At 37.8% G+C, this 26406-nt stretch overlaps 1 protein-coding gene across 5 annotated transcripts in view; it reads right to left on the minus strand.

The window, feature by feature from the left end:
• Positions 1–496: 496 nt before the first annotated feature.
• LOC18425368 (uncharacterized) overlaps positions 497–26406 on the minus strand; it is a 34518-nt gene continuing 8608 nt past the window's right edge. The window contains exons 2-6 of one of the 5 annotated variants that reach the window (XR_016053454.1): positions 8146–10033; positions 5129–6201; positions 3989–4931; positions 1864–3468; positions 497–1252 (exon numbers count right to left, since the gene is read on the minus strand). Coding sequence is in view for 3 of the 5 variants with exons in the window: in XM_020661990.2 (XP_020517649.1) it covers positions 3989–4931; positions 5129–6201; positions 8146–10033 (3904 nt within the window). In the remaining 2 variants the exon portion in view is untranslated. Of the gene's footprint in view, positions 1268–1609; positions 3469–3931; positions 4932–5128; positions 6202–8145; positions 10034–26406 lie in introns of those variants that run through there. The other 4 variants (XR_016053453.1, XM_020661990.2, XM_088863960.1 and 1 more) reach the window with 4 other exon arrangements.

The following is a 26406-nucleotide window of genomic DNA, read 5'->3' on the forward strand; positions in this document are numbered from 1 at the left end:
AAGTCTTACCTTAACTGAATACTGAAATAAAGAAAATAAAATAAAATTTAAATAATATATAAAAAATAAATAATAGAAAATTATATAGATAGATGTGGGACCAAAAATAAATCCACTTGGTTTCAGACTTGGCACAACCCATAGTCATCATGCCTTTTGGTTCGCACAACCAAAGGATCATTCGAACAATCTACAAGAAGAAGAAAAAATATGGCAGTGTATCAAGAATTATGTACAAAAACATATGAGAATATCCTCAAGGTTCCAAGGAATTGCACATATAGGGATTCAAAAAAGAACTAATCATATCCATGTCTCAATCTACATTGGGTCCTCGAATTTGTTAATTGAGGGTCCAACCCGAAGAATTGAAGAATTACGAATTAAAAAATAAAGTTTCATTTCGAAAAGCAATGAAAAAAGCTATTGAATTAGATGTTGAATTAGCTGAACAAGCAAATACAAAAAGGATTCAAGCACAAATTGAGAGGGCGTCTGAACGGAAAAGAGATTGCCCGTGTCAAATAGATCAAAGAAGGCATCCCCTACACACTATTCAAGCTAAAATTGATAATTGTTCTTATATGGTTCAAACAATCTACGGGGTATTAGGGATCAAAATTTGAATAGTTTAAGATGAAGAATAAAAAGGTGAAACAAGTAAATCTACGGATTTTGGGAATAAAAAATTTCCATTGTGTGCCATTTCCAAAAACTGGTTATGAACCCAAAAATAAATGGGCCAAACCACATTTTATGCTTCACTACCTTGGCACGCCAAACTTGGTTCTACGTATTCTAACATCCGAATATCCCATAAAGGCTCATCCATGCCCAGCTGGCATCGCATAACATCCATATGGCCTTCAAAACAAGGGTGGGCTCCGGCCTGGAGCTACCCCGCCATTGTCTTTCCTTCTCCGAAATCTCAAGTTTTCGATTGTCAAACAGGCCCCATCCTCCCATCTATCTTCCTCCATGTATCGAAATGCAATGTCTTCCTTCATCCTTGGTGATCACGGTAGGCTATTCAGGAATGAGGCCAAGGTGGAGAAGCAGAGAGATCATAATTTGCTGGGTGGCTTCGTCCTTCAGGCGTTGATAGTCAAGGTGAAGGCAGCTGCACCGGAGCAATGTGGTCTTCTCTTGAGCATGAATGGAACTACCGAATTGCGGTAAAGGAAATGATTGCAACTACAGTAAACCCAGCGATCCATGTGGGGACTCTTCTCTCTGCCCACTCTCTCTCATCCTGCACCCATACCCTCTGTGTAAAAGCCATGGGAACGCCCACTCTTTAGAAGAAAATAATAAAGTAGGGAGAGCCTTAGGAAAGCAAAAAAAGAACTTGGGGGATAAGAAATGCGTTAACAACGGTTGCTAAGAGCCTTACATGGGTTGACTGCAGTCTTACATAGACACCGATATGGGTGTCAGTGTCTTAAGTGTCTAGTTTGGCAGCTTAAAAACCTGATACTGCTAAGACATGTCCATGCATTTGTTTTCTTATTAATAAAATATTATATTTAATATATATAATATAATTTTACATCCTATGTCAGTTGCCAAGTCGTTGGAGCAACCATAGAACCACACGAGGAGTTCAAAATCAACAAGGTTCAAATCCTCCCAATGCATTGTAATAAACCACTTGAATGCATTCGATACAACTCAGGTACGGGTCCAATAGGTGATAAGATGAGAGAAAGTAGACTTAAGTGGGTTGGCTGTGTGCAGCTCATACCCAGTACAGCACCTATTAGGAAGTGCGAGTTAAATCAAGTGGAAGGCTCAAAAAAAGAGAGAGATAGGCCCAAAAAAATATAGTTGGTAGTAATGCAAAAAGATATAAGGATATATAACCTCGCTAAGGATATGGCCATTGATAGTGTAGAATGGCAGACCAGGATTCATATAGCCGACCTCAATAGTTGAGAAAAAGCTCTAGTGATGATGATTATAATAAGTCACTCATTGCCACGTGTCGACACACGATACGAGGCCATAGGCCAAGTGTCGAGGTAATAGTAGTTGACTGCAAAATCCACCAAACACAATAGTTGATCTCAACTCAGCTAATATGCGAAGGGAGGAGGGGGTTTTATAGCGGCAATCAAAGAACCTTTGAGCCATTATGTCATTCCAGAAGGTTGCCTTATGGGCACCGCTTGCAATGATGCAACATCATCTGTTGAATCCTCAGATGATGTTGGATAAAATTCTAGCCATCTGCTGTCTTAATGCCTCCGGTGCCCTTTAGGTTTTGAGGAGGGCCACCTGTTGAGCTCTTAGGGGCACGTTCACAGCCATGCAATTAACACAGCTGTCTCCTGCTCCTTGATGTAACTCGAATTTAAATCCTCAGGTACCCTCTCAAAACTAATTTTGCCAAGATTTGTGTCTAGAGAGCCAGAACTTTTCAGTACCGGAACTCTTGTAGCTTCATTCTTGTACCTACTGTCACAAGAGCACCCAGTTGGATCGGTCTCCTTGATATTGGTTTGCTAACTCTCTTATCCCTCCTTCATGCCCCACCTTCCTATCCTTTCTTTTTTACAGTAATACATTCCCCTTGGATTTTTCCACTCATAGTGATCTCAACCTCTCCTTCCCATTTTACCAGTAGCTGTCTTTAATGTTGGTCGTGGCTCTATTGCCCCACCACCCCTGCCCCGCTTGACCATAGTTTTCTGAATTCCACTGCTCTAGCTTGTCCCTTGAAATTAGCTTCTTCTAGCACCAGCCAGATTTGGGGAAGGATGGGTGAGGGCCCGCTACTCTCTATTTTGATTCTCGGAAGCCCAGAAACAAACCAGTCATCATCTTCCAATCTACTTTCTTGAGCATATCTTAGTTCACAACTCCACAGGAAACACCATAATTCCAGGCATGTAAAAATAGCTGTGACCCATAAACTGTTAGGGCTGGGTAGGCTTTGGAGCATCCTGGGTCGCAACATAGGTACAATGCGTAGGGAGCCCTTGAAACTTCAGTAAACTATGCTTACCAACCTCAGCCTCTAGCCCCAGAACGTTTTTAGGAAAAAATAAACACAATAGCCCATTAAGAGCGAGCTTCTGGCAAATGACTGGGATTCCATCCTCCATTGGCTTAATGTAGGTATGTAATGTCCTCGAGAGGGCAAAAAAATCCACTACTGTAGCCTTTAACAGCCTTGCCCCTCATTAACCATCTCCCTGCCAACCTTGATGAAAATCTAGCCATCCTTGATCCCTCTAACCATTTTGCATTGGTGCCTCGAAGAACATAGGGTCAGACTCATATCCAACCTTTCCTCTTACTGCATAAACCTTTATCCCATGAGGTAAAAACAGCAATCGACAGACTATGCTGTGTCCACTGGGTTTGTGGCGAAGGGTGGGCATCGTTCCCAAGGGGGATTCCATCTGGTTTCTTGTTCTCATGGCTTCAACCACCCCTGCCGGTTGCCCTTACTGGATTCACTTCCTGTAACCCACAGCAGCCATCAAAAGGGTCATGAGGGCCACCCAGTAACGAAGAGAGTCAAAAGTGCACATCAGGGGAATGTGTTATCATTAAAAGCAAAACCAACCCAGCCAATGGATCTCATTGCAATGGCATTTACAAATGAAGCCACCTTGTACAAAAGTGAGTGGCAGCAATGGGCAAGAACTTCAGGTAAGTGGAGTTAAAAATATGTTTAACTAATTTCAAAAGCAAGGTTGTGGACTAGCAAATCCATGTGTACGACTAAAATGTGTTTTCCTCATTCTCTCATATGTAAAAGAAAGAGAGTAAGAGCAGTGATACCGAATCTAATGAATGAGTGAGAGAGAGAGAGAGAGTCCCATGACCCGGAAGTAAGTTGGACCTATTTGAGCTTGACTTAACCACACAAGCAGAAGAGAGAGAATGAGAGAACCATAGCTAGAGCTCCAAAAACCTCATATGAGGAAAAAGAAAATGATCATTAATTGCTAATGAAAAAAGTTACAGCATACATGACCTATTTGGGAGGAGCTGGAGAACCAGCACGTGCCAGAGGACCCTTTTCGACCTGAGCATGTGGTGTCCTCGCAAAGAAACTCTGAGAATCACCCAGCACGCCAGGAAAACATGCCCTTCCTTGATCCATTAGCCGGAGCTCCGAGAAATGGTTACCCCAAATGTCATAGGTGAAGTTATCAGGGTGGCCCTCCTCCACTATATTTGGTGCCCCAATCCTGGACCCTGGTGCACGAGGATACGGTGGCGGTGCAATTGCAGAGATTGATGATGAAGCCCGTACTGGCAAGCTTGACTCACGCCAACCCATTGAAGGAAATGTAGCAGAAGGCATCAAGACAGGCCTGGATCCACCACTTCTTGGCCTGTGCACAAAGCTCTTCTCTTTCAACTGCTCCAATGATGATGATGATGTGCTCGGATAACTGTCATCGTAACTTCTATTCACAAAATTATGAGTTTCTGGCTTAGAACAAATGTCTACCACTGCTGGAGAAGCCTCAGATGATATGGAAGTAGAAGTGCGTGTGGGGAACCCCTTTACAAGTGGGCTGTTCGGTCGAGAAGTTACTAAGGGTGTGAGAGGAGAGACGGGGGAAGATGGGGTAGAATTCCCACTCTGGCTGCTAGAGATATCACGCTTGGCTCCAATGCCCCTTCTCGTCCTTCTCTTTCCTTTCAGTTTCTCAACTCTGACAGTGAGGTTGCTGGTGCTGTTTTGTTGATGGGTTTGGCATGGGGCTGAGGCTGACTCCTCCATTGTATCCCTACCTTTCAATGACAATGGGGAACCCTCTCTCTCATCCAAGCAAGCTGAGACTCTGTTCTGGTTACTAGGCCCCCAATTTGTATGCTGAGAAGCAGCTGTTACTGTTTCCGCAACGTCGCTTGGGTGACGCAAAGAATGGCCTAATGCATCCAAATACCCATGTTTTGACACAGACCTGCAAGCCTCAAAACACATAGAAGACATGCTTAAGACATATCCAAACAGGAAAAACAAGGAAAACAATGCCATATATTTGATGAACTCAACAAAATCAGAAATGCTAAGAAGAGGAACAAGAGTTAAAACAGAGAAAATGCAATGAATTTTTAAACAATAATAATAATAATAATAATAATAATAGTTTCAGGAAACCTGGGACTAATGTGGTTCTGATGTTGTGAGCGTATTTTAAGACTTCTGGTTGAAGTAGCGATCGAGCTCTTATTGCTTTTGGGCAAATGGGTATGCGTGTTGGAGGCAGTCATTTGAGGGAGGAAGAAGCGGGAAAACACGAGGAAGGTTATTGAAGCAGCAGCCAAGACCACTACTGATGCCTTCCTCACCATCATCCAAAAGAAGGATTTCTTGCACAGGCTCAGCATGTAAGCAGGAAGGCTTGCTTCCATGGGGAATACAAGAATACCCATCGAAGACAGTGACAGTTCCAAGTTCCTGTGAACCACTGGAGCTGAGAAATCTGTCTGATAAGAAATAAGGAGCCTAGTTGATTCCCCTGGATTAAGAGAAAACCCACTGCAACCATGTACGGTGAACCCATCTGAACCACATGTGGTGCCTGAGACTTCAATTCTCTCGACTTCAAGGGGCAAATCACCAGCATTCTTTGCATAGAGCTCTTTCGAAATTGGGTGAATGCATGCAGCCCTTGTGCCCTCCATGTGGACCAACAACTCTTGAGGAGTGACATTAAGGGTTTGTGGCATGTTCATCTTGAAGTCTAGGCTCTCAACAGGCTCTGATTCCTCAAGCAAAATCAAAGAAACTAGCCCTCCAAAGCCCCACAAAGATAACCATTCTACACCAGACAGATTGTTCCTGATTAAAGCTGAGCTTCTCCAAAGACAACGATCTGTTGGATGAAAGAATATTGGCCCAAATGAAGCTGTGCTATTAGGATGGACATATGCTTCAGTGATTGCATTTTCCTCCATTGAGAATGTATTGATACTTGTCTGAGCCCAGATGTTAATGGGCTCATCACTGCCCCCTTTGCATTGATCAACAATCACTGCTGAGTTAAGAATGAGCTGCATCACAACAGGTTTTTTGCTTGGGTTTCTTACATTGATCCATTTGGAGCACTTTTTGCCAACTGGGACTATGGGGAATGGCAACTCAAGACTGTCCAGCACAGAAATGTTCCTTGAGGTGCTTTGCGACCTCCAGTTTCTTAGTATCAACTCGTCTGCTTCTGCAACCTCTGCCTGAAAGTCCACAGTGAAGAAACAAAGAGAGTGGTCAAACATGGAGAGAGCAGCAGACCAAACTTCAAATGAACAATCTAAAGGAACAAAATTAACCTCATTAAATGACACATTTGAATGCCACACCACATTGTTATGCCCCTCTCTCCCTCTCAACACATACACACACGCACAATGCATGAGCACATGCACACGGATATACCGCTAGATGGATGGATAGATAGATATGGAGAGAGAGAGAGAGAGAGAGGGCCTTTTTTAGATTCTCATGTGATGTCTAAGAATGCAAGAGTTGTATTTTGGCTAAAGCACAATTACTGCATGCTCCCATTCTGTAAAAATAGAACCGAGCATCTGGGTGGAGAGCATACATCTAGGGGGGGAGACTTGGCATCTGAGGTCCAGCTTATTGAACCTTTGTCAGGATGCTAGTCGCTCATATTAGGGCCATGGAAATGCAGATGTGTTATCAAGTCAAGCTCATCAAGTACATCACATCTGTACTTTTGTGTGTTAATACGTATCATATGTGTGTCTCTTTGATACCACTGTGTGTTTCTTTTTTGTTTCCTTCAATCATAAAGTTATTCATTTTTCCCATAGTGCTAGCAGTTCAGTGCAGATAACTTTAGCAGCAGACATCCATGCCAAATCAGCTAACTCTATTCCAACGTTATAGATCTCAACCTCAAGATTTGTCAAGCTCAACTTGAGTTTAACTCATTGCTATTATATGTTGTCAAGATCAACACATTCTCGGCCACCTCAAGTTGTAGATAACAACCAGCATCTTCTCTAATATAATATCTGAAGCCCCTTTCCTGGTCATTGTGTTGTGGAACCTCCCATATTAGCTCTGAAACACCCAAGTGTCCCTCACTTGGATTGACAAAATGAGAGGCTAGTGGTTCTTTATTGAAGTCATACATTATTCCAAAACCATGTAATTTACCCATTCCCAAGAAGCTATGAAGATCCATGTCGTTTTCATCGAGATAAGATACTTGACCATCACAAATTTACTCAACGGTGAATTTTCTTTCAGCATTTTCGAACATAGATCATAACTTTCATCATGCAAACCTTGTTGACATCTTTCTAATTTCCGGATATCAAATCCTACTTCTGTGTAAGTAAAATCCAATCCCGCAATAACCAACCATGGTGATCAACAGTTCCAGGGAACATAATATACTTCGTTTTGATACTTTCCGAATTCAATTTTCATTATACCAACAATTTCCATTAGAAACTGATATAAAAATTCTAACAGATAAATACAAGTTCAATGATGCAGATAATCCGTTATTTCAATGATAAAGCTGCAAATGGAAAAGGATTTTCTTTCATAATGCAGATAATCTGTTAGTTCCTCGATATAAACTCACACTCACCTCTTTTAAGAAGACATAAACCAAAAGTCAAATCTAAGACTTAGCTTGCCAAGACTGCCCATAAATACTTTCATGCTATAGGTGGGGCCTTTCACTGTAAAAATTACAATAGGAATTAAAAGACCTCATGAGGTCTTTGTGCTACTATCGTAAAGCGTATGCATGGAGTAGCGTTTGGGTAGCTCTCTCATGGTATAAGGCGCTGGCCAACAATGCCATGTTGACCCCTATAGCATCTTCAACCAAATAGGAAAACAATGCAATAAGAGCCTACCCGAGCACAGCATAGAATAAATGAGAAACTAAATGCATTTTATGTAAGGAATATGAAATGAATTCATTGAAAGAGCTATCAAACTTCTTCTGGTGGACAAATTTATCAATTGGCTCTTCCAATTATGATGTATTATACAAAAAGTCTAGAAAGGGGCTGAAAGCATTTATCAATTGGATCTTCCAATTATTATGTATTATACAAAAAGTCTACAAAGGGGCTGAAAGAAAGAGGCCAACCATGCATTTATTTGAATGATGGAGAAATGTGACATACCTTTGACGCATATGATTTGCTTACGCTTCTCGAAAGGCCAAGTCTTAGAGTGCCAGATTCCGCTTTTTTACTTTGGACATCCATCACTTGATATGAGTTATAAAAAACTGGACCACGGTGATGTTCCTGATGAATCTGGAAAAAATCTGGGCAAGGAATCTCGATTCTTGGGTTAACAGAATCATTTGTCACTATAACGAGCTTACAATCTGGTGAAAGAGTTGGAGGTCTGGGTTCAGGATCTTGAGAAGGAACAGGGTTGAGGGTCACAACGGCCATACGCGTGGTGGTCCCTGGAAGAAGTATTAATCCGTGCACGTATTGGACATGGAACACCTTCGTGCCTTCTGTTACTTCAATAATTTCACACAACCTAAGTAAATTTGAAGCCCCGTCCCTCAGAGAAAGGGCAATAACAAAAAATTCCTTACCATCACAGGAGGTAAGAGATTCTAGAAATATGGAAAAGAAAACCTCAGATGCACCATATGCTTCTATGCCAAAAATTTCTGCTTCAAGAGGAACCATTACAGTATCGATGCTATTTTCGAAAGCATTCCAGAGTCTAATGCAAAAGAACCCGGAAATTTTTCCTTCCATATGGGAAAAAATATCAATCTCCATGATAGTTTCACTGCTGTGAGGATCAACTTCCCACTGTTTATATGGCCTTAAACCAAGTGATGGCAATCCCAGTTGACCAGTCTTGAAGTTCAAGCGCTCCTTAGAATTTGGGACTGGATGAAGTTGGTCGTCCAACTCATGACGTAAATCTCTTCTGCAAACTGCATGTACAGAATCTTCTCCATTGTCAGAAGATGAAACTGAAATCGATGCAGTTATTTCCTCAACACGAAGAATGTCATCAGAAGGGTTGTAGATGGTTATATTCTTAAGCAAACTGCCATCTGATATCACATCATGCCATACTAAAGGCTGTATACCGTAGGGGGACTCTACTCCTTCGCCTCTGACATGAACTATGAATCCCCCAGAACTAGTTTCCAATACAAGGTGAGCAGATGACGAGCCCAAAAATTTTGGAAAGAAGACAACAGAAATTGAAACTGTGTCACCAGGTGCCACCAACGTATCATCAAAATTGTATGCATAAAACTGCAGATCGGAGCTGAATGGTCTATAAATATGCAAAATACTATCATTGCATGTGTTTGTGACATTTAGAAATTCTACAGATGGGGAAAATAAATATTTACACCCCCAGTCTAAGGAAGGTGGGCTAATTACCACATGTGGTGATGAAGAACCCCCCTTAATTCCATATGAATCTAGATTAAGAGTGCTTGATTTTTTCAGTGCAACATTAGGGTCTGAATATCCATGTGGGAACCCAGCAAGATCGACATTATCAACCTGGAAGGGCGAATTTCTACCAAAATCCCTATCAGAGTATAAAAAACAGGAAACAACCATTCCATTCAATAATTTAAATAACATATTCTCCATAGACCTAGTAGAGTTAACGTCCCCAATATGATGACAGAGTGTGCCATCTAATTCCTTGGACACCACTTCTGGAGAAGCTGCTCTGCAGGGTTTTTTCTCAGCCACAAAATCATGCAGCATTGATGGAAAGCACATGAAGTCAGATTCGGTACAAGAACTACCATGGATGGGAGTCACCCTTAAATTTTCTTGAGCATAAGTTGATCTCACATCACCCACAAGTAAATCCAGAAGACTTTCATCACTTCCGCTGCAAAAGACACATGCATTATCATCCAAGACCGACTTCATACCTTTTGCATGAGAAATTAAATGGTTATTCGATGCACAAGGCAAAGATAGAACCACAGAAAACAAGACGCACAATAGAAGAACCAGATACACATGGCATCCTTTAAGTGAGCAAGAACACCAACATGACCTGAAAGTGAAATTACAAAACAATTAGCCAACCAGTATAGACATCTGGGTAACAAAGACTAAGATCTTCCACATACTCTTTGTGGCAGACAACACAAAAAATATAAGAAGTGGAAAACATAACAACAGGTCAAGACAGAATATAACACAATTCTGAAGATGCCAAACTATTATTGAAGAGGCAGTTTGCTTTGTCCAAAAAGATATATAGACTCTCAAATATACAAGGGATCTCAGGCCATGCATATGGTAACCATGACAATGATACAGGGAAAATGGTGCAAGGCGAGGCTTATGCTGAAAGATCAGAAGTGATATGATGTTCAAGGCCCCGATTGACGACACAATGTTACATACAGTAATGTAACCAAAAGTGTGATGCAGCCAGTTCCAAGTGGTAAATAATAATAATAATAATAATAATAATAATAATAATAATAATAATAATAATAATAATGATAATAATAATAATAATAATAATAATAATAATAATAATAATAATAAAAGAAGAAGAGGAACATAGAACTTTGGTTTCTTTTTTGCCCTTTTTTTAACTAACATGCAACTGTCTAGGCAGTTTAGGCTGTACAGTCCATGCATGGGCACCAAGTTAAGTTGATCTAAGTAACCTGCCCGGCCCTGGCTGTGCAGTTTTCCACTGCCCTGCCTCCAGACCACTGCCTGGGTGGCCTTTTACACCCCACTCCACATGCATATTAACACTAAGCAATCACTCCATTTAATTTTATATAACAGGAAAACTAGCAACCGTTTCTTTCAAATGAATGTAATTCAATCCATATCACATCTCAAGAACAACAAAACTTTGACAAAGTTTCAGCTTCTTGTCTATTTCTCTAGAATCACCAGGCATACATTGTCTATTTGATAAATTATTTTACACTGATACAGCTTTATTCTGGCAATGTCCAATCACCTCCCAAGTTGCGAATTTTCTTTTGTTATATTATGCAAAGAAATTGCTATAGCCAAGCGGCCCAAGCCATAGCTTTTCCTCTGATAAGTGCCACTGTTTGTTGGTCTAGTAAATTACAGCACTTAAGGACATAAAAAAGGTTTGAAACGATAAATCAAATATTTTTCTTTTTCTTAAAGCAACAGGTAAATGAAAATGAGAATGCAAACTACCTGGTGCTTGTCCTTGGATTGTTTTCCATCAATTGGTATGACTACCTTTCTCCTAAAATAAAGATGTTCTGGCTGACATTTTCCTTGGTATCTTTCAGTCTCTCTCATTGTACAACAATCTGAATAGGATGTCATAATAGGTAATATGTAAAGGCTTATGACGTGCAGCCTATCTAGGTTCGCTATCACTCCAAGGGACAACTCTCCAGTTTCTAGAAAATAAGAAAGACATATGATGGAAGTACCATTGCGCAGACATAAAGCTTCTTCTCAGTAGGATCATTACATGTATTGTTAGTGAGTGATATATCCAAGAAAGACACAGTTAGCGGACCTAGCATCAAGCTTGTCACTGTTCTGATGAAATTTAACATAATAGACACAACCAATGACACTGATGTGAGATATTAAAAGGCTTTTGATAATTTTCCATTAATCTAAGGAGACAGGCTTCAGGATGCACGTGCACATCATTTACAAAATAATGTGCAGTCAGAACTATTTCACCTTCACACCTATGTCCCTGTAATTGCCTTATCAATCCAGAGGGATCAACTCACTACAAGGAAATATCAGTTCCAGCATTTTGCTTATTCATTGTGCTTAGGAGTTCCTGGATAACTGATTTGCTGATCGATTTCATTGAAATGCTGAAAATTATTCATGAATAAAGAAGAGGAAGCACAAGCAAGGAGGAAAGAATAAGGGGACATCCAAGACTTGTTTCTGATTTGGACATCCTTGTATTTATATATGTGATTAACAAAATATATTACAAACATGTCTATGACAATATTGATAGTTACATAATACGAGAACATTACAAGTTTTCCCTTGCAAACCATGTTACATACATCAGTAACAATCATGCACAGCTTGCCCTTTGGAAGTCTATGTCTCTACTTGATCAGCTCCTTTGTACTGCCACCTATTCATTGATCCCAACAAATTTTGCAACCATTCTTTTACTTTAATTTTCTCTCTCACAAAAAGTTGATCTATCTTAATACATTTGGTCTTTCCATAGAGCACTAGATTCATGACGATGGCTATTACACTTTGATTAATGCAATATAGAACGGCACTACATAATTTGAGACCAAGAACCATAGCAAGACTTCTTATCCAAGTAAGTTTGAGAAGTGATCGATGCCATGGCCCTATACTCAGCCTATGCGCTAGATGTTGCCATCATCCCTTGTTTCTTGCTATACCAGTATACCAAATTGTTGCCCACAAACACAAAATACCATGTAACTAACCTTCTAGCACGTGGGTCCCCAGCCCAGTCGGCATTTGAAACGACTGCAACCATTAAAAAGGTTCATGTCCTTAGGATTATTTTTAACGTAAATGAGCTATGGTCAAAAAAAAAGTAAAAAGAGCTCATTATTTGTAGTACCGTTTATGTATCTTAATATCATCTGGGCATACTCTAAGACTATGCATATATTGGCTCACCTGATTGACTACATACAATATATTGGGTATTGTGAGGGTGAGATATTGTAAAGCACCAACTATACTTCTATATACTTCTGGTTTTGAAATACAATACCTAAAACTTTCAATCTCCTTATCATCCATTCAGAACTGTAGGTTTAAAGGCCGGTTTTGCATCTAACGTCTTTGTCCATTTCAAAAGGTCCAAAGCCTATTTGCCATGCCCAAGTATCATCCTACCTTCTTTCATTCAACTTCTATACCTAGGAAACACTTTAGATAATGGATACCAGGATCCAGTGTCTCAAAAAGCAGACCGCCCAGCGCCTGGGAGGCCGCCTAGGTGGATCTGGGCCTGGGCGCATTGCCTAGGCTTAAGCCCCCAAAAAAAGCGGAAGTTCCTGAGCTCCCGCCTAGGTGCCCAGGAAACTGCCTAGGCGGCTGCCCAGCGCCCAAACCTAGGCAGCCGTCCAAGTCCAGCACCTCGCCCAGAGGCGGAAAATGCTTTCAGTGGGGGCTATTTTTGTCCATTTTTTTATACTAAGGGGCCAAAAATGGGGTTTTAGGTTCATTTAAAACCTAAAACTCATTAGAGCCCATTTTAGAGAGAGAACTAGTTTTTGATAATTTCTTTAGGATCGAAGGGTTTAGCAAAGTTATGAGAAATTGATCAAAACATCACCCATTGATATTAGATTTAATTTTTGATGTTTAATAAATCTATTGGGGGGTTTTTTAGAAGATTTTGATTCTTTAGAAGCATTTTTGAGGTAGAAGTTTAGAGATTGAGAAATCAAACTCGAAGTAAGTGATTTTTTTTATTGCTTGTATAAGTTGTATTATTTTGAGATGTCTTCTTCGGGATTTATTAAGAGTGGTGATCCCGGTTGGAAATATAGCTACAACGCAGATCCTGATGATAAGAATTGCATAAGATACAAGTTTTGTGAGGATACAAAAGGGGGCATAAACCGGTTCAAGAAACATCTTACTGGGTATCAGGAGCGATGTTGCCCCATGTAAAAAGACTCCTGATGTTGTTAAAGAGGAAATAACCAATTTTTTTAGTCTAGTAAAAATGAAAAAATATGAGAGATTTGCCTCCATAGCAGATATTAGGTCTGGGGTTCGGGTCAATTATGATGATGATGATAGTGATGAGGATGGGATTGGGGAGGGATGTCAAGAGGTAGAACAATCCATTATTAGGGGAAAGGGAAAGGGAGTTGTAACTGCTTCTAGTTCTGGGAGTAAGACGCCTCGAGTTAGAGGCCCTAAGGATAGTTTTTTGCCACGGTCTAACCCTAAGGCTGCAGGAGAGAAAACAAAGAAGCAAACCACTATTGAAAATAGAATGAAGAAGGAAGAGAGAGATAGAGCTGCTTATTATGTTGTTACATGGTTTTATGAGGCGGGCATTCCTTTCAATATTGCTCACCTAAGCAACTTCTATGCCGCGGTAGAGGCAACTTGCCAATTTGGGCCTGGGATAAAACCCCCAACCCCATAGGAGCTTTCAGAGCCTCTTTTAAAAAAAGCGGTGAGTGTCACGAAGGAGGCTGTAGAAGTTAAGAATGATGCATGGGCTCAATATGGGGTTACTATTATGACTGATGCTTGGAGTGATAAGAAGAGAAGAAGTCAGATGAATTTTCCTGTGAATTGTCCTTTAGGGACTATTTTTTTTAGGTCTATTGATGCCTCTGATCATATCCACGATGCCCATTATATATTCCAAATTATAGAGAAGGGAATCAAGGAGGTTAGGGAGCATCTTGTTGTACAGGTTGTCACAAACAATGCTGCTCCTAGTGTTGCTGCAGCTAATTGGTTGCGCATAACTTATCTTAGAATCTTTTGGACACCATGTACAGCACATTGTATAGACCTCATGCTTGAGGCTCTTGGTGGTATAACCGAGATATCAGGTCCAGTGAAGAAGGCAGAGTCAGTTACAAATTTCATTTATAGCCACCGTCTCACCCTCAGCATGATGTGTAGATTTATAGAGAAGAAAGAGCTTATGAAGCCTAGGGTCATGAGATTTGCGACCTGGTACTTATGCTTAGATAGCATACATTCGAGGAGAGTGCAATTGAGGTAGATGTTTACTACAGATGACTGGAGAGCATGCGATGGTTCAAGGATAAGGTTGGGAAGAATGTGAGAGATATTATCCTTTCTAAGGCTTTTTGGCAAGAGGTAAAGGGCGCTCTTAAGGCATTTTTTCTTCTTGTCAAATTCCTTCGCATGGTTGATAGTGACAAGGCTTCTATAAGCTACATATATGAGGCTATGGAGAAATGCAAAAGGGAGATAGCCAAAAATTTTGATGATGATGAGAACCGCTACAAACCTGTTTTATTGATGAGAAGTGGGATAGGCAGCTACATCAGCCATTGCATGCAGCTGGTTATTATTTGAACCCAGCTTTTTTTTATCTTGATAAGGATATACAAACAAATGACACAATTATGACTTGATTTAATAAGTGTGTAGATGTGCTAGTCCCTGATCCTAATATCCAGGATATTATATCTGTTGATGAGCTGATAAATTACAAGTGCTCATTAAAGTCTTTTGGGAGTCCAATGGCGATGAGGCAAAGGACCAAAATTTATCCAGGTAGTTAAGTTCATCAAGTTTCATTTTTATAATTCCATTATTTATTTATGATTTTATTCCATATCTTTGCAGCCAATTGGTGTACTTCCCCAAATTTACAAAAGTTGGTCATTTGGATCTTAAACCTGACAACTTATTCATCCGGTTGTAAGCGCAATCGGAGTACTTTTGAAGGGGTACGGTCATAAAGGTTATTTGTATAATTGTAGTAATAATACATGAACCATAGATTTTAATTAGTTTCATTTGATTTTGTTGGATTCATACAAAGAGAAGGAACAGGCTTGAATCAAATAGGCTCAATGACCCCATCAGATCAAAAAATATGGGCAATGCTCTGGAGTGGTTAGTTGATTATGATGAGGTCGAGGGCATGAAGGATGTACATGGGACATGGTCATAGATGCTTCAAGGACATCAGCTGACCCTCCTAGGGCCACTAGATCTTCTAAACAGAGGTCAAGGGTGGAGGAAGAGGAGGAATAAGAGGCAGATTCAGAAGCGAAGGAGGAGGACAGATATGTCGAGGAGGGTGACGACTCCGATGGCGATGAATATGATGCAAATGCAGCAGACCCTACTTTTTCAGATGATGAATGATGAATGTTGAATAATGATTAAACTTTGAAGTTTGAACATTGATTGAACTATTGAAGATTCTTTTCAGTCTTCAAGTATTACTTTTATTTTTGTTTTCTTCCTCTTGGTTGTGTATTGTGATCTTGTGGATAGTGGATTTACAGTTCCACTGCTTTGGTATTTGGTAACTTTGGTTTGATAATTTGGTTGGTAAATTTTAAGTTTTAATTAAATAAGGATCGACTTATAATTATGCTTATGGAGTGTGTGCTAATGTGTAGTATACTTTGAATTTTGATGTGCCCTAAATACCTAATTCTTATATTTTATACAATATATAACTGTAGAATGCTTTTTGGATTCAACTGGGCGGCCTAAGTTCTCGGCGCCCGCTTAGGCACTAGGCGGCCTGGACCCCCCAGACTGCCTAGCACTTTTTGAAACTATGCCAGGATCTCCCAATCAAGGGGTTGATACTGCTCTGAAACTTCGATACAGTGCTTCGAGACACAGGACCTTGATTCCAAGCGTTTCTTTAATTTAGGGATCTCGATTCACAAAATTGAGGATCTTGTTCCATGAAATTGAGGATCTAGATCCCAAGTTAATGGGATCTAACCCCTATTTTCAAAATCACAGATCCATAGTTAGCCAAATCTCTCACCAAAGGTCGCAATTCCAATTTGGAACTTCAACTCGGCAATTTTGACTAGGAATCTTCATGGAACCCAATTCAGTGATTCTGACTAGGAATCTTCACAATGATTCTGACTAGGAATCTTCATAGAACCCATTTCTGTGAAGTCTCGATTCCTTAGTTTAATTTTCACATTATCAGAATTCTACAACTCCCCCCCCCCCCCCCCCGACGGGCCTTTTTTTCCCCTTTTCTTTTTTTTTCTGAGAAGTGATGTTTAGAGGTTTTCAAAGCAGTAAACTACTCTCACGATCTTAAGCTACAAGGTGTAGTCATATTTTATGGTGTGAAATGACCAATGGAAACTAACATGGTGGTCCACGTTCTTTAAGTATGCATTGTATTGATCCTAAATGGAGTGATTTGAAGTCCAAGATGTTAGAAATAATGTACTACAAATAATGTAAACGTGCATGTATGGCATGTCAGTCAATGAATGACATTGAGACACATTCTTTCTGTCTCAGTTCCCTCTCGATTCCAAAGATGTCGAAATCTCGATTCCATAAATCAAGGAATCTCGCTTCCATATTGGTTGATTCCAAATAGGTCGCAACTCGATTCTACAAAGCTAGAAAACTCAATTTCATCTATTTAGAGATCTCGATTCCATTTTGATCGAATCTTGGCTCCTATAAAATAGGAATCTCGTTTCCACAATTCCTCTGGTACGGACGTTGATTCCGAAAACAAGTTCTTCTAGCTGGCTCTGATTCGCGATTTTGATTCCTAAAACGATTCAAATTTGTAATCATCTCCAACAACTATGCACACATATCTATGAGTAACGGGAACCAAGATTCCAAATAGTGTGGCTGAACGGTTAAAGTAAAAACGTCATCGAAATGGGAAATCCCAAATATAGTATCAAATACAACCACATCGGGTGTGTGCATGCGTGTATCACTAACCCAGTATCGACCGTCCATCCTTAAGGATGGTCAAATAATAGCTGAATTCCAAGGACTTGCATTCAACCAAGTACATGGTTCATCTCCACTGTCCGACTTGATAACATACAATTGATGACTACATGTGTGTATTACACCACACACAAGATATGTTTTGTATGAATTAGATAGCTAAAAAGGAGGTCCATCACTACATTGAAAGGACATGGTGGTCTCTGTTAAGTGCTTCCACTTTGTTTCATCGATTTCAAGACATGGGAGATAACAGAGTGTATCCTTGTCACTTTCTTTAAACCATCAAGGCATATATATATATATATATATATATATATATATATATATATATATATATATATATATATATATGCCTTGATGGTATATTATAATCTCTCTCTCTCTCTCTCTCTCTCTCTCTCTCTCTCTCTCTCTATATATATATATATATATAGGGAAATGCTAGCGTAGGGATTGGGTCTACAGCTACATATGAGCCCAACGGCCATGATTGAATCTGGGACGATCTAATGATCACGATTGCATTACATAGTTGATTTTTAAATTTTTTCTATAAATCCAAATCACTTGAAATTTTGGGCGTGTGATCTTTAAAAATAGAAAAATCAAATAAAAATATCAACAAAATATTTCGTGAGAAATAAATTAACCAAAATACCCATAGAACTTTTCAAGGGTATTTTGGTCCATTTATATCTTGCGAATTATTTTTCTAATATTTTTATTAGGTACATCTTGAAGAGAAGAATAGACACGTAAAACTTCAAGCAATTTGGATTTGTAGAAAAAAAATTAAAATTCCAATACGAAATAAAGTCGTGTCCGTCAGATCAGCCCAGATTGAATTTAGGCCGTTGGCCTCATATGTAGCTATAGCCCCACTGGCCTACGCTAGCATTTCCCATATATATATATATATATATATATATATATATATATATATATATATATATATATATATATATATATATATATATATATATATATAACGGGAGAAAAGAGCAGATTCATAGAGACCTCTTTTATAATTATTACCATAATAGAGGATATTCATAAAACGAAGGACCCATGTGAAATAGCTGCTACATATTTGAATAACCATTTACATCCTAATAATGGAGATAAAAGCCGAGAATGGTATGAAACCATCCTCCTGGAAACAGGATCAATTACCCTAGTCCATTTTTATAAGAAAAATACTAATATGATAGCATACTCCAAATTTCAAATACGTAAAATAATTTCATACAAAGAATGGGGTGTGGACCCCTTGAAACCTAGAAAACTGCAAGCGGAAGGTTTCAACAATAAATATTTTCAATATTTTGAATATATTGAAGCATGGCATGAGGTCTTTGCTTTTCAAAATAATATGAATTCTTATACATGGTTTATACAAATAAAAATATCAGTAATAGGGGAATTCCCAAATTGGTTCAAGAATTGGTTCTGATTATGGGGATCTGGAACAGAAATACTGTCATCTAATATTCAAGCTTCTTAAAAGAAGTTCGTAGATTATAATAATAATAATACCAAAATAGACCTCCATATGTATTTTATAGCTTTATACCAAATCCCATGGATCATGAAATGGTCCAACCATATATCAGATGACTATCCAAATAACTGGGAATATATCCCTGAATTAGGCAAACAAATATACATAAAATGGTGGGATATCTATGAGAATGATGCCCTAAACCTTGAAAAAATAAAAATGAGAAAGGTGTCCTTTTCACCCCCTGAAACAGAAGTTAAGATGGCGGATTATGTAAATAAAATTCGCCAACAAAATCCTAATGCCACTAAAGAAGAGCTCAAAAAGAAGTTACTACAGATATTTGATCATTGGAAAGAAAAATTCATTTCCGGTTTACCCCATCATTTTACCGAAAAGGTCAAGACACGATTAAAAAATAAACATGGAGGAATAATCCCATACTCTTTATATACATTAGGAGAATCGTCGGCCGTAATTTGTGCAGAAGGCCCTGCTCTCTATACAGATCTAAAGCTGAAAAGGCAGCTCGAAAAACAGAGAATGACTGGAAGAAAAGAGCTAGGAGATTTTTACGAACAGTTTGGATTTAATACTCTACCTTCTTCCAAAGACTCTGATAAGAAAAGATATAGCAACAAGCCAGAATCCAATAAAACTTTTGTCAAAAAGAAATTTTCTAAAAAAATCTTCCCCCAAAAAAACTTCAAAAAAGCCAAAGGGAAAAGAAGAATTCCTGTTTGCTACAACTGTGGTAAAGTAGGACATTATAAGAATAAGTGCAGAATTAAGAAGAAAATAGATGCTTTACAATTAGAAGACAACATTAAAGAACAATTGTTTAATATACTACAAATTGAGGAAGAATCTTCTAATAGTTCTTCTGATTCTGAACTAGAGATGCTGACTGGAGAAATACAAGACGAAGATTTAATCTTTAGCAGCTCAGATTCAGACTATAATAATCTTGATGCCACTTGCTTTTGTAACACCCTTACCAACGAGAAGAATCTAATTATAGATGTAATTGATAAAATAACTGATCCTGAGACTAAGCGAGAAGCTTTAGTCCAGTATATAAATATAGCCAAAACAAACAAAAAACCTTCTCCTCCTCTAGTTCGCACTCAAGAAGACTATAGTTTTGCCAAAATCCTTAGAAGAGTCGAGGATAAAAATATCTGGGGAACTGGGTTCGAATATTCTATAGACCGGTTGTTGGACTTGGCTATTTGTTCTGGTCAGCCCATCAACTATGGGTCTTCTATGATTTTCCTCATGGTCAGACTGTGGAATAGAGGAAGTAGAGCATCTGGAAGGAATTCTAGACGGTCCTTCAGAAATATTTATTCGAGTTCGTCTAGTTGGATTAAATTGTATTTCTACATCTCCATCCAGGTATTCTATTATTTGTTCCGGCTCTCTATTCATAGGGGTTCTAGACTATTGGCTTTCACAGTGTAAAGACCATTTTTCAGGGAGTTTTATTTGCGACCAGGCCATAGACCTTGGTATAACAATATTAGATTTTTCCATATTGGTCTGGAAGAACACTGTCTGTCCTTTAGTATCCATTTGAATTCATATAATCTCGTCTCAAAACAGATTTTTGCTCGATGGCAAGGTATACTCTCTTCCTTTGAATTCGAGGTTGAACATATCAAAGGCACCACTAATTACCTTCTTGATTTTTTAACTCGTGAGTTTTTGCAAGGGGAGCAAGAGGAGTTTAGCAAAAAAGGGAAACTGAAAATAGTTCATGTGCCAAGTAAAGCCTTGGTAACATCATCATCACCAATAACCCCAAAACAAATAATCAAAAAACAAGCCCAGGAAATAACGTTCTCCCCTAAACCAATATCAATAGCTATAAATACTACAGGAGAAAAGAGCAGATTCATAGAGACCTCTTTTATAATTATTACCATAATAGAGGATATTCATAAAACCAAGGACCCATGTGAAATAGCTGCTACATATTTGAATAACCATTTACATCCTAATAATCGAGATAAAAGCCGAGAATGGTATGAAACCATCCTCTTAGAAACAGGATCAATTTACTCCCCACTTTGTGGGAAGTACTGCATTACTCGATGCTAGATCAGAAAACCTACTTTCGAATCTAAGATGCCCAACACTATCCCATTATAAGTGGTAAAAAGATGTGTTCTTCTCTAGACTCCTTTCTAGAGAAGATAGTAAATCTGATCACTGGAAGAAAAATTCATTTCCGGTTTACCCCATCTTTTTGCCAAAAAAGTCAAGACGATTAAAGAATAAACATGGAGGAATAATCCCATACTCTTTATATACATTAGGCGAACTGTCGGCCGAAATTTGTGCAGAAGGCCTTGCATTCTATACAGATCTAAAGCTGAAAAGAGAGCTCGAAAAACAGAGAATGATTGGAAGAAAAGAGCTAGGAGATTTTTGCGAACAGTTTGAATTTAATACTCTACCTTCTTCCAAAGACTCTGATAAGAAAAGATATAAAAATAAAAGATATAGCAATAAGCCAGAATCCAATAAAACTTCTGTCAAAGAGAAATTTTCTAAAAAATCTTCCCCCAGAAAAACTTTCAAAAAAGCCAAAGGGAAAAGAAGAATTCCTGTTTGCTACAACTGTGGTAAAGTAGGACATTATAAGAATAAGTGCAAAATTCAGAAGAAAATAGATGCTTTACAATTAGATGACAACATTAAAGAACAACTGCTTAATATACTACAAATTGAGGAAGAATCTTCTAATCGTTCTTCCGATTCTGAACTAGAGATGCTGACTGGAGAAATACAAGACGAAGATTTAATATTTAGCAGCTCAGATTCAGACTATAATAATCTTTATGCCACTTGCTTTTGTAACACCCTCACCAAAGAGGAGAATCTGATTATGAATATAATTGATAAAATAATTGATGAGACTAAGCGAGAAGCTTTAGTCCAGTATATAAATATAGCCAAAACAAACAAAAAACCTTCTTCTCCCCTAGTTTGCACTCAAAAAGACCATAGTTTTGCCAAAATCCTTAGAAGAGTTGAGGAAAAAAATAATAAAAATCAGCAATGTAATTGAGACAACCCAGAAATTTCTGAAGCTCTGTTTTGTCTTTAATTATATCTGAGAATTTATTGGCAAAATCAATGGCTCCATCAATAGGGATTATTCTTCCTTGGAAAATATTGTGTCTTAGAAATCTTATCTTTGTCTGGCAAATACTAATCTTTTTGGAAGAAACTACTAAACCAGCCACTTTGATTGCTTTGACAAAAATATTAAAATGTTTCAAATGCTGTTCTAGATTTTCAAAGAATACTAGGACATCATCAATATAAACAATCATAAATTTAGTACAAGGATTAAAGATATCATTCATAATATTCTGGAACTCTGAAGGGGCATTTTTAACCCAAAAGGCATAATATTCCATTCATATTGTCCAAAAGGGACATTAAAAGCAGTTTTGTATCAATATTTCTTGGCAATTTGGATCTGCCAGTATCCAGACTTTAGATCAAATTTAGAAAAAATACAAGCATTAACACGTCTATCAAACACATCTCTTTTATTAGGAATGGGATACCTTATCCATCTTAAGGCTTTATTAAGTGGTTTATAGTTTATAACTAATAGTGGAGCCCCTCATTCTATTTCAAAAGTTTTTTCTACATAGAAAGCTGAACAGCTCCAAGGAGAAGAGCTTTTCCTAATAAGTTTTTTCTAAAGCAAATCCGCAATTTCCTTTTTACAAACTTCCAAAAGTCTGGGATTCATCTGGATTGGTCTAGCTTTGGTAGGAATTTTCTCTTCGTGGAAATTAATTTCGTAAGGTAGGCAAACAATATGCCTTTGCCTATTCCAAAAAGCATTTGGGAGTTCAGCACATATTTCTTTTTCAATATTTTTTCTGAGGTTTTTTATTGCCATTTTATTCTCAGGAGGTAAGAGCTTGGTTTCTATTGTTTTATATTTTACCTCTTCTTTAAGGTAGTATAAGAAATTTCCTTTTTTAGAAATTTTTTCTTCTATATTATTGATTTCTCGAATTTTGGGTTTCTCGAAGAACTCAAATTTCACATTATGTCCTATATTGGCTTAATTTCCGGTATTATCAATTTCTATTGGGTAGAGCATATTTAGAAATGGAGTTCCCAGGATTACAAACTGACTTAATCCTTTTACCATAATAAAAGGGAACTCAAAGCACTTGCCATTATTGCAAACCGCAGCATTTGAAAGTTTATAGTTTACAATCATTTTACTGCCATCTGCCGTATTCAAGACTTGCGTGGTTTTACTAAAGTATTTAGTAGGGACCAGACCTTCATTGATGCAATTTAGATCTGCTCCTGAGTCTATTAAAGCAAGAGTTTGAAAACTATATTCTTTATGGACGATTATTTTTATCATGGTAAACCACTTCTGAGTAATTACTTTGTCAAGAAGACTAACATAATTACAATCTTGGGTTGTATTAGAAGATTCTGGTTCATCAATTACCTTAGGGAGAAATTCTTCTGCCTTAGGGGGAAGAGTATTTTTATAATTATTTATAATATTATTAAATTCTACTTCATCATCTATATTAACAGGACTATCTTCTACAGGGTTAGAGGCTAACTCTATAATCTGTACTCTATTTTTCAGGCTTATTAGTTCATTACGAACCTCATTAATGTCCTACCTTAATTCGGAAATAGAAGGCTCCTTGCGATCATTATTTTTATCCTCGACTCTTGTAAGGATTTCGGTAAAACTATAGTCTTCCTGAGTGCGAACTAGAGGAGGAGAAGGTTTTTTGTTTGTTTTGGCTATATTTATATACTGGACTAAAGCTTCTCGCTTAGTCTCAGGATCAGTTATTTTATCAATTATATCTAATAATCAGATTCTCCTCTTTGGTAAGGGTGTTAAAAAAGCAAGTGGCATCAAGATTATTATAGTCTGAATCTGAGCTGCTAAAGATTAAATCTTCGTCCTGTATTTCTCCAGTCAGCATCTCTAGTTCAGAATCAGAAGAACTATCAATTTGTAGTATATTAAACAGTTGTTCTTTAATGTTATCATCTAATTGTAAAGCATCTATTTTCTTCTTAATTCTGCACTTATTCTTATAATGTCCTACTTTACCACAGTTGTAGCAAACAGGAATTCTTCTTTTCCCTTTGGCTTTTTTGAAAGTTTTTCTGGGGGAAAATTTTTTAGAAAATTTCTCTTTGACAGAAGTTTTATCGAATTTTGGCTTATTACTATATCTTTTATTTTTATATCTTTTCTTATCGGAGTCTTTAGAAGAAGGCAGAGTATTAAATCCAAACTGTTCGCAAAAATCTCCTAACTCTTTTCTTTCAATCATTCTCTGTTTTTCGAGCTGCCTTTTCAGCTTTAAATCTGTACAGAGAGCAAGGCCTTCTGTATATAAAGTGTATGGGATTATTCCTCCATGTTTATTCTTTAATCGTATCTTAACCTTTTCGACAAAAAGATGGGGTAAACCAAAAATGAATTTTTCTCTTCAGTGATCAGATTTACTGAGTCTAGAGAAGAACACATCTTTGTACCACTTATAATGGGATAGTGTTGGGCATCTTAGATTTGAAAGTAGGTCTTCTGATCTAGCATCAAGTAATGCAGTACTTCCCACAAAGTGGAGAGTAATAGTATATATTAAAGTATTAACTGCATCACTTTCATTATTTATTATATCTTGGCCCAATTCATTTTTAACCGCCCACTGCTTGGTGGCAGTTAGTATTTCATTTTTTGTATTTTCATCCATATGGAAATCCCACCATCCTCTTAACCATCTCGTAAATCCACAAATGATGGCTTTAGCTATTTCTAGGTCTTGGTTTCCACTTATTTGCATGCAGTCGCATATATGGTCATATGCTTCATTAGATCAAGAATCTGATTTTCTGACATTCCATCAATATTCCAATTTACAATGGATCTTCCAGAATAAGATATAGAACTTGTAATTAAATCTTCTTCAAACTGGAGATCTACAGGAGTAAGCCTAGGATAATACATTCTTGTTTGAGAAGTAGGCCTAAACTTTTTTCCATTGAATTCTATTCATTTCAAGGCTATCTGTCTTGAAAGCTTGTTCTATTTTATTAAGTTCGCTATTAGAAAAGGGTTTTTTTTGAAGGACCATAGCTCCTTGCTCAAGACTAGTTTTAGAAGCTGCCCCCATTTCTCTTATATTTAATTTTGCTAATTTTTCAATTAGCACATCCACTAATTCTTTATTATTATCTTTTTTCTTCATTTCTTGAAGGCTAAACTGTTCTTTATTGATAGCTGGAGGAGGTTTGAACAGTAAAGCTTTCTTTCCTTTAGACTTATGATCCACCATCTTTTCTTGAGGTTTATTGATTATATTCTCAATCCTAGTTGTTTGTCTTCCAATGGTCTGTAAACAGAGATTAGTATAATTTTTTTGCTCAATTATATGTGGAATTGCATCTATTTTATGGATATGGTGATCATTATCTTTTGGGGTAATTTTATAAGGTGAAGCCTAAGCCTCGGGTTTATCTTTTGACTTTACTTTTATCTGAAGACTTCTTTCAAGGGGATGAATGGAGTCCAATTCTTCCCCTTGTGTAGTATGAAAGGTTTGATACTGACTTTCAAAAGTATTGAGATCAAATTCTGGAATTTTGATCTCCTTCTCTTTTAGGATGTATCTCAACCATTCAAAGAATTTTATATTTCTCTTATGTTTTAATATAAATCTATTAAATTTTTTATGCAGAGCATCCAATAATTCTTCGGGAAATTCCGCCAAATACAAATCTCGGATCCTCTTATTTTCATTGGACAAGAAGTCTTGTTTTATCCATTCTTTGTCTATTTAAACCTTTCTTCTTTTTGGAAGGTAAGGACATTAAAATCTAAGTCAGAAGGTGTCGGTTCTCTATCTGGGGAACTGGGTTCGAATATTCTATAGACCGGTTGTTGGACTTGGCTATTTGTTCTGATCAGCCCATCAACTATGGGTCTTCTATGATTTTCCTCATGGTCAGACTGTGGAATAGAGGAAGTAGAGCATCTGGAAGGAATTCTAGACGGTCTTTCAAAAATATTTATTCGAGTTTGTCTAGTTGGATTAAATTGTATTTCTACATCTCCATCCGAGTATTCTATTATCTGTTCCGGCTCTCTATTCATTGGGGTTCTAGACTATTGGTTTTCACAGTGTAAAGACCATTTTTCAGGGAGTTTTATTTGCGACTAGGCCGTAGACCTTGGTATAATAGTATTAGATTTTTCCATATTGGTATGGAAGAACACTGTCTGTCCTTTAGTATCCATTTGAAGTGCATCCGGACATAAAGTGTTCATTACTTTATAACATATCCTATAGACTAGAGCAATATTTTGGGATCCTGTATCCATATCGAACCTTTGGGTTTTTATGTTTAGAGTAAGAACCTTTAGGAGG

Source organism: Amborella trichopoda, chromosome 4 (genome assembly GCF_054954075.1).
Source record: "Amborella trichopoda isolate Santa Cruz 75 chromosome 4, AtrichopodaSantaCruz75HAP2 v2.0, whole genome shotgun sequence".
NCBI lineage: Eukaryota > Viridiplantae > Streptophyta > Magnoliopsida > Amborellales > Amborellaceae > Amborella > Amborella trichopoda.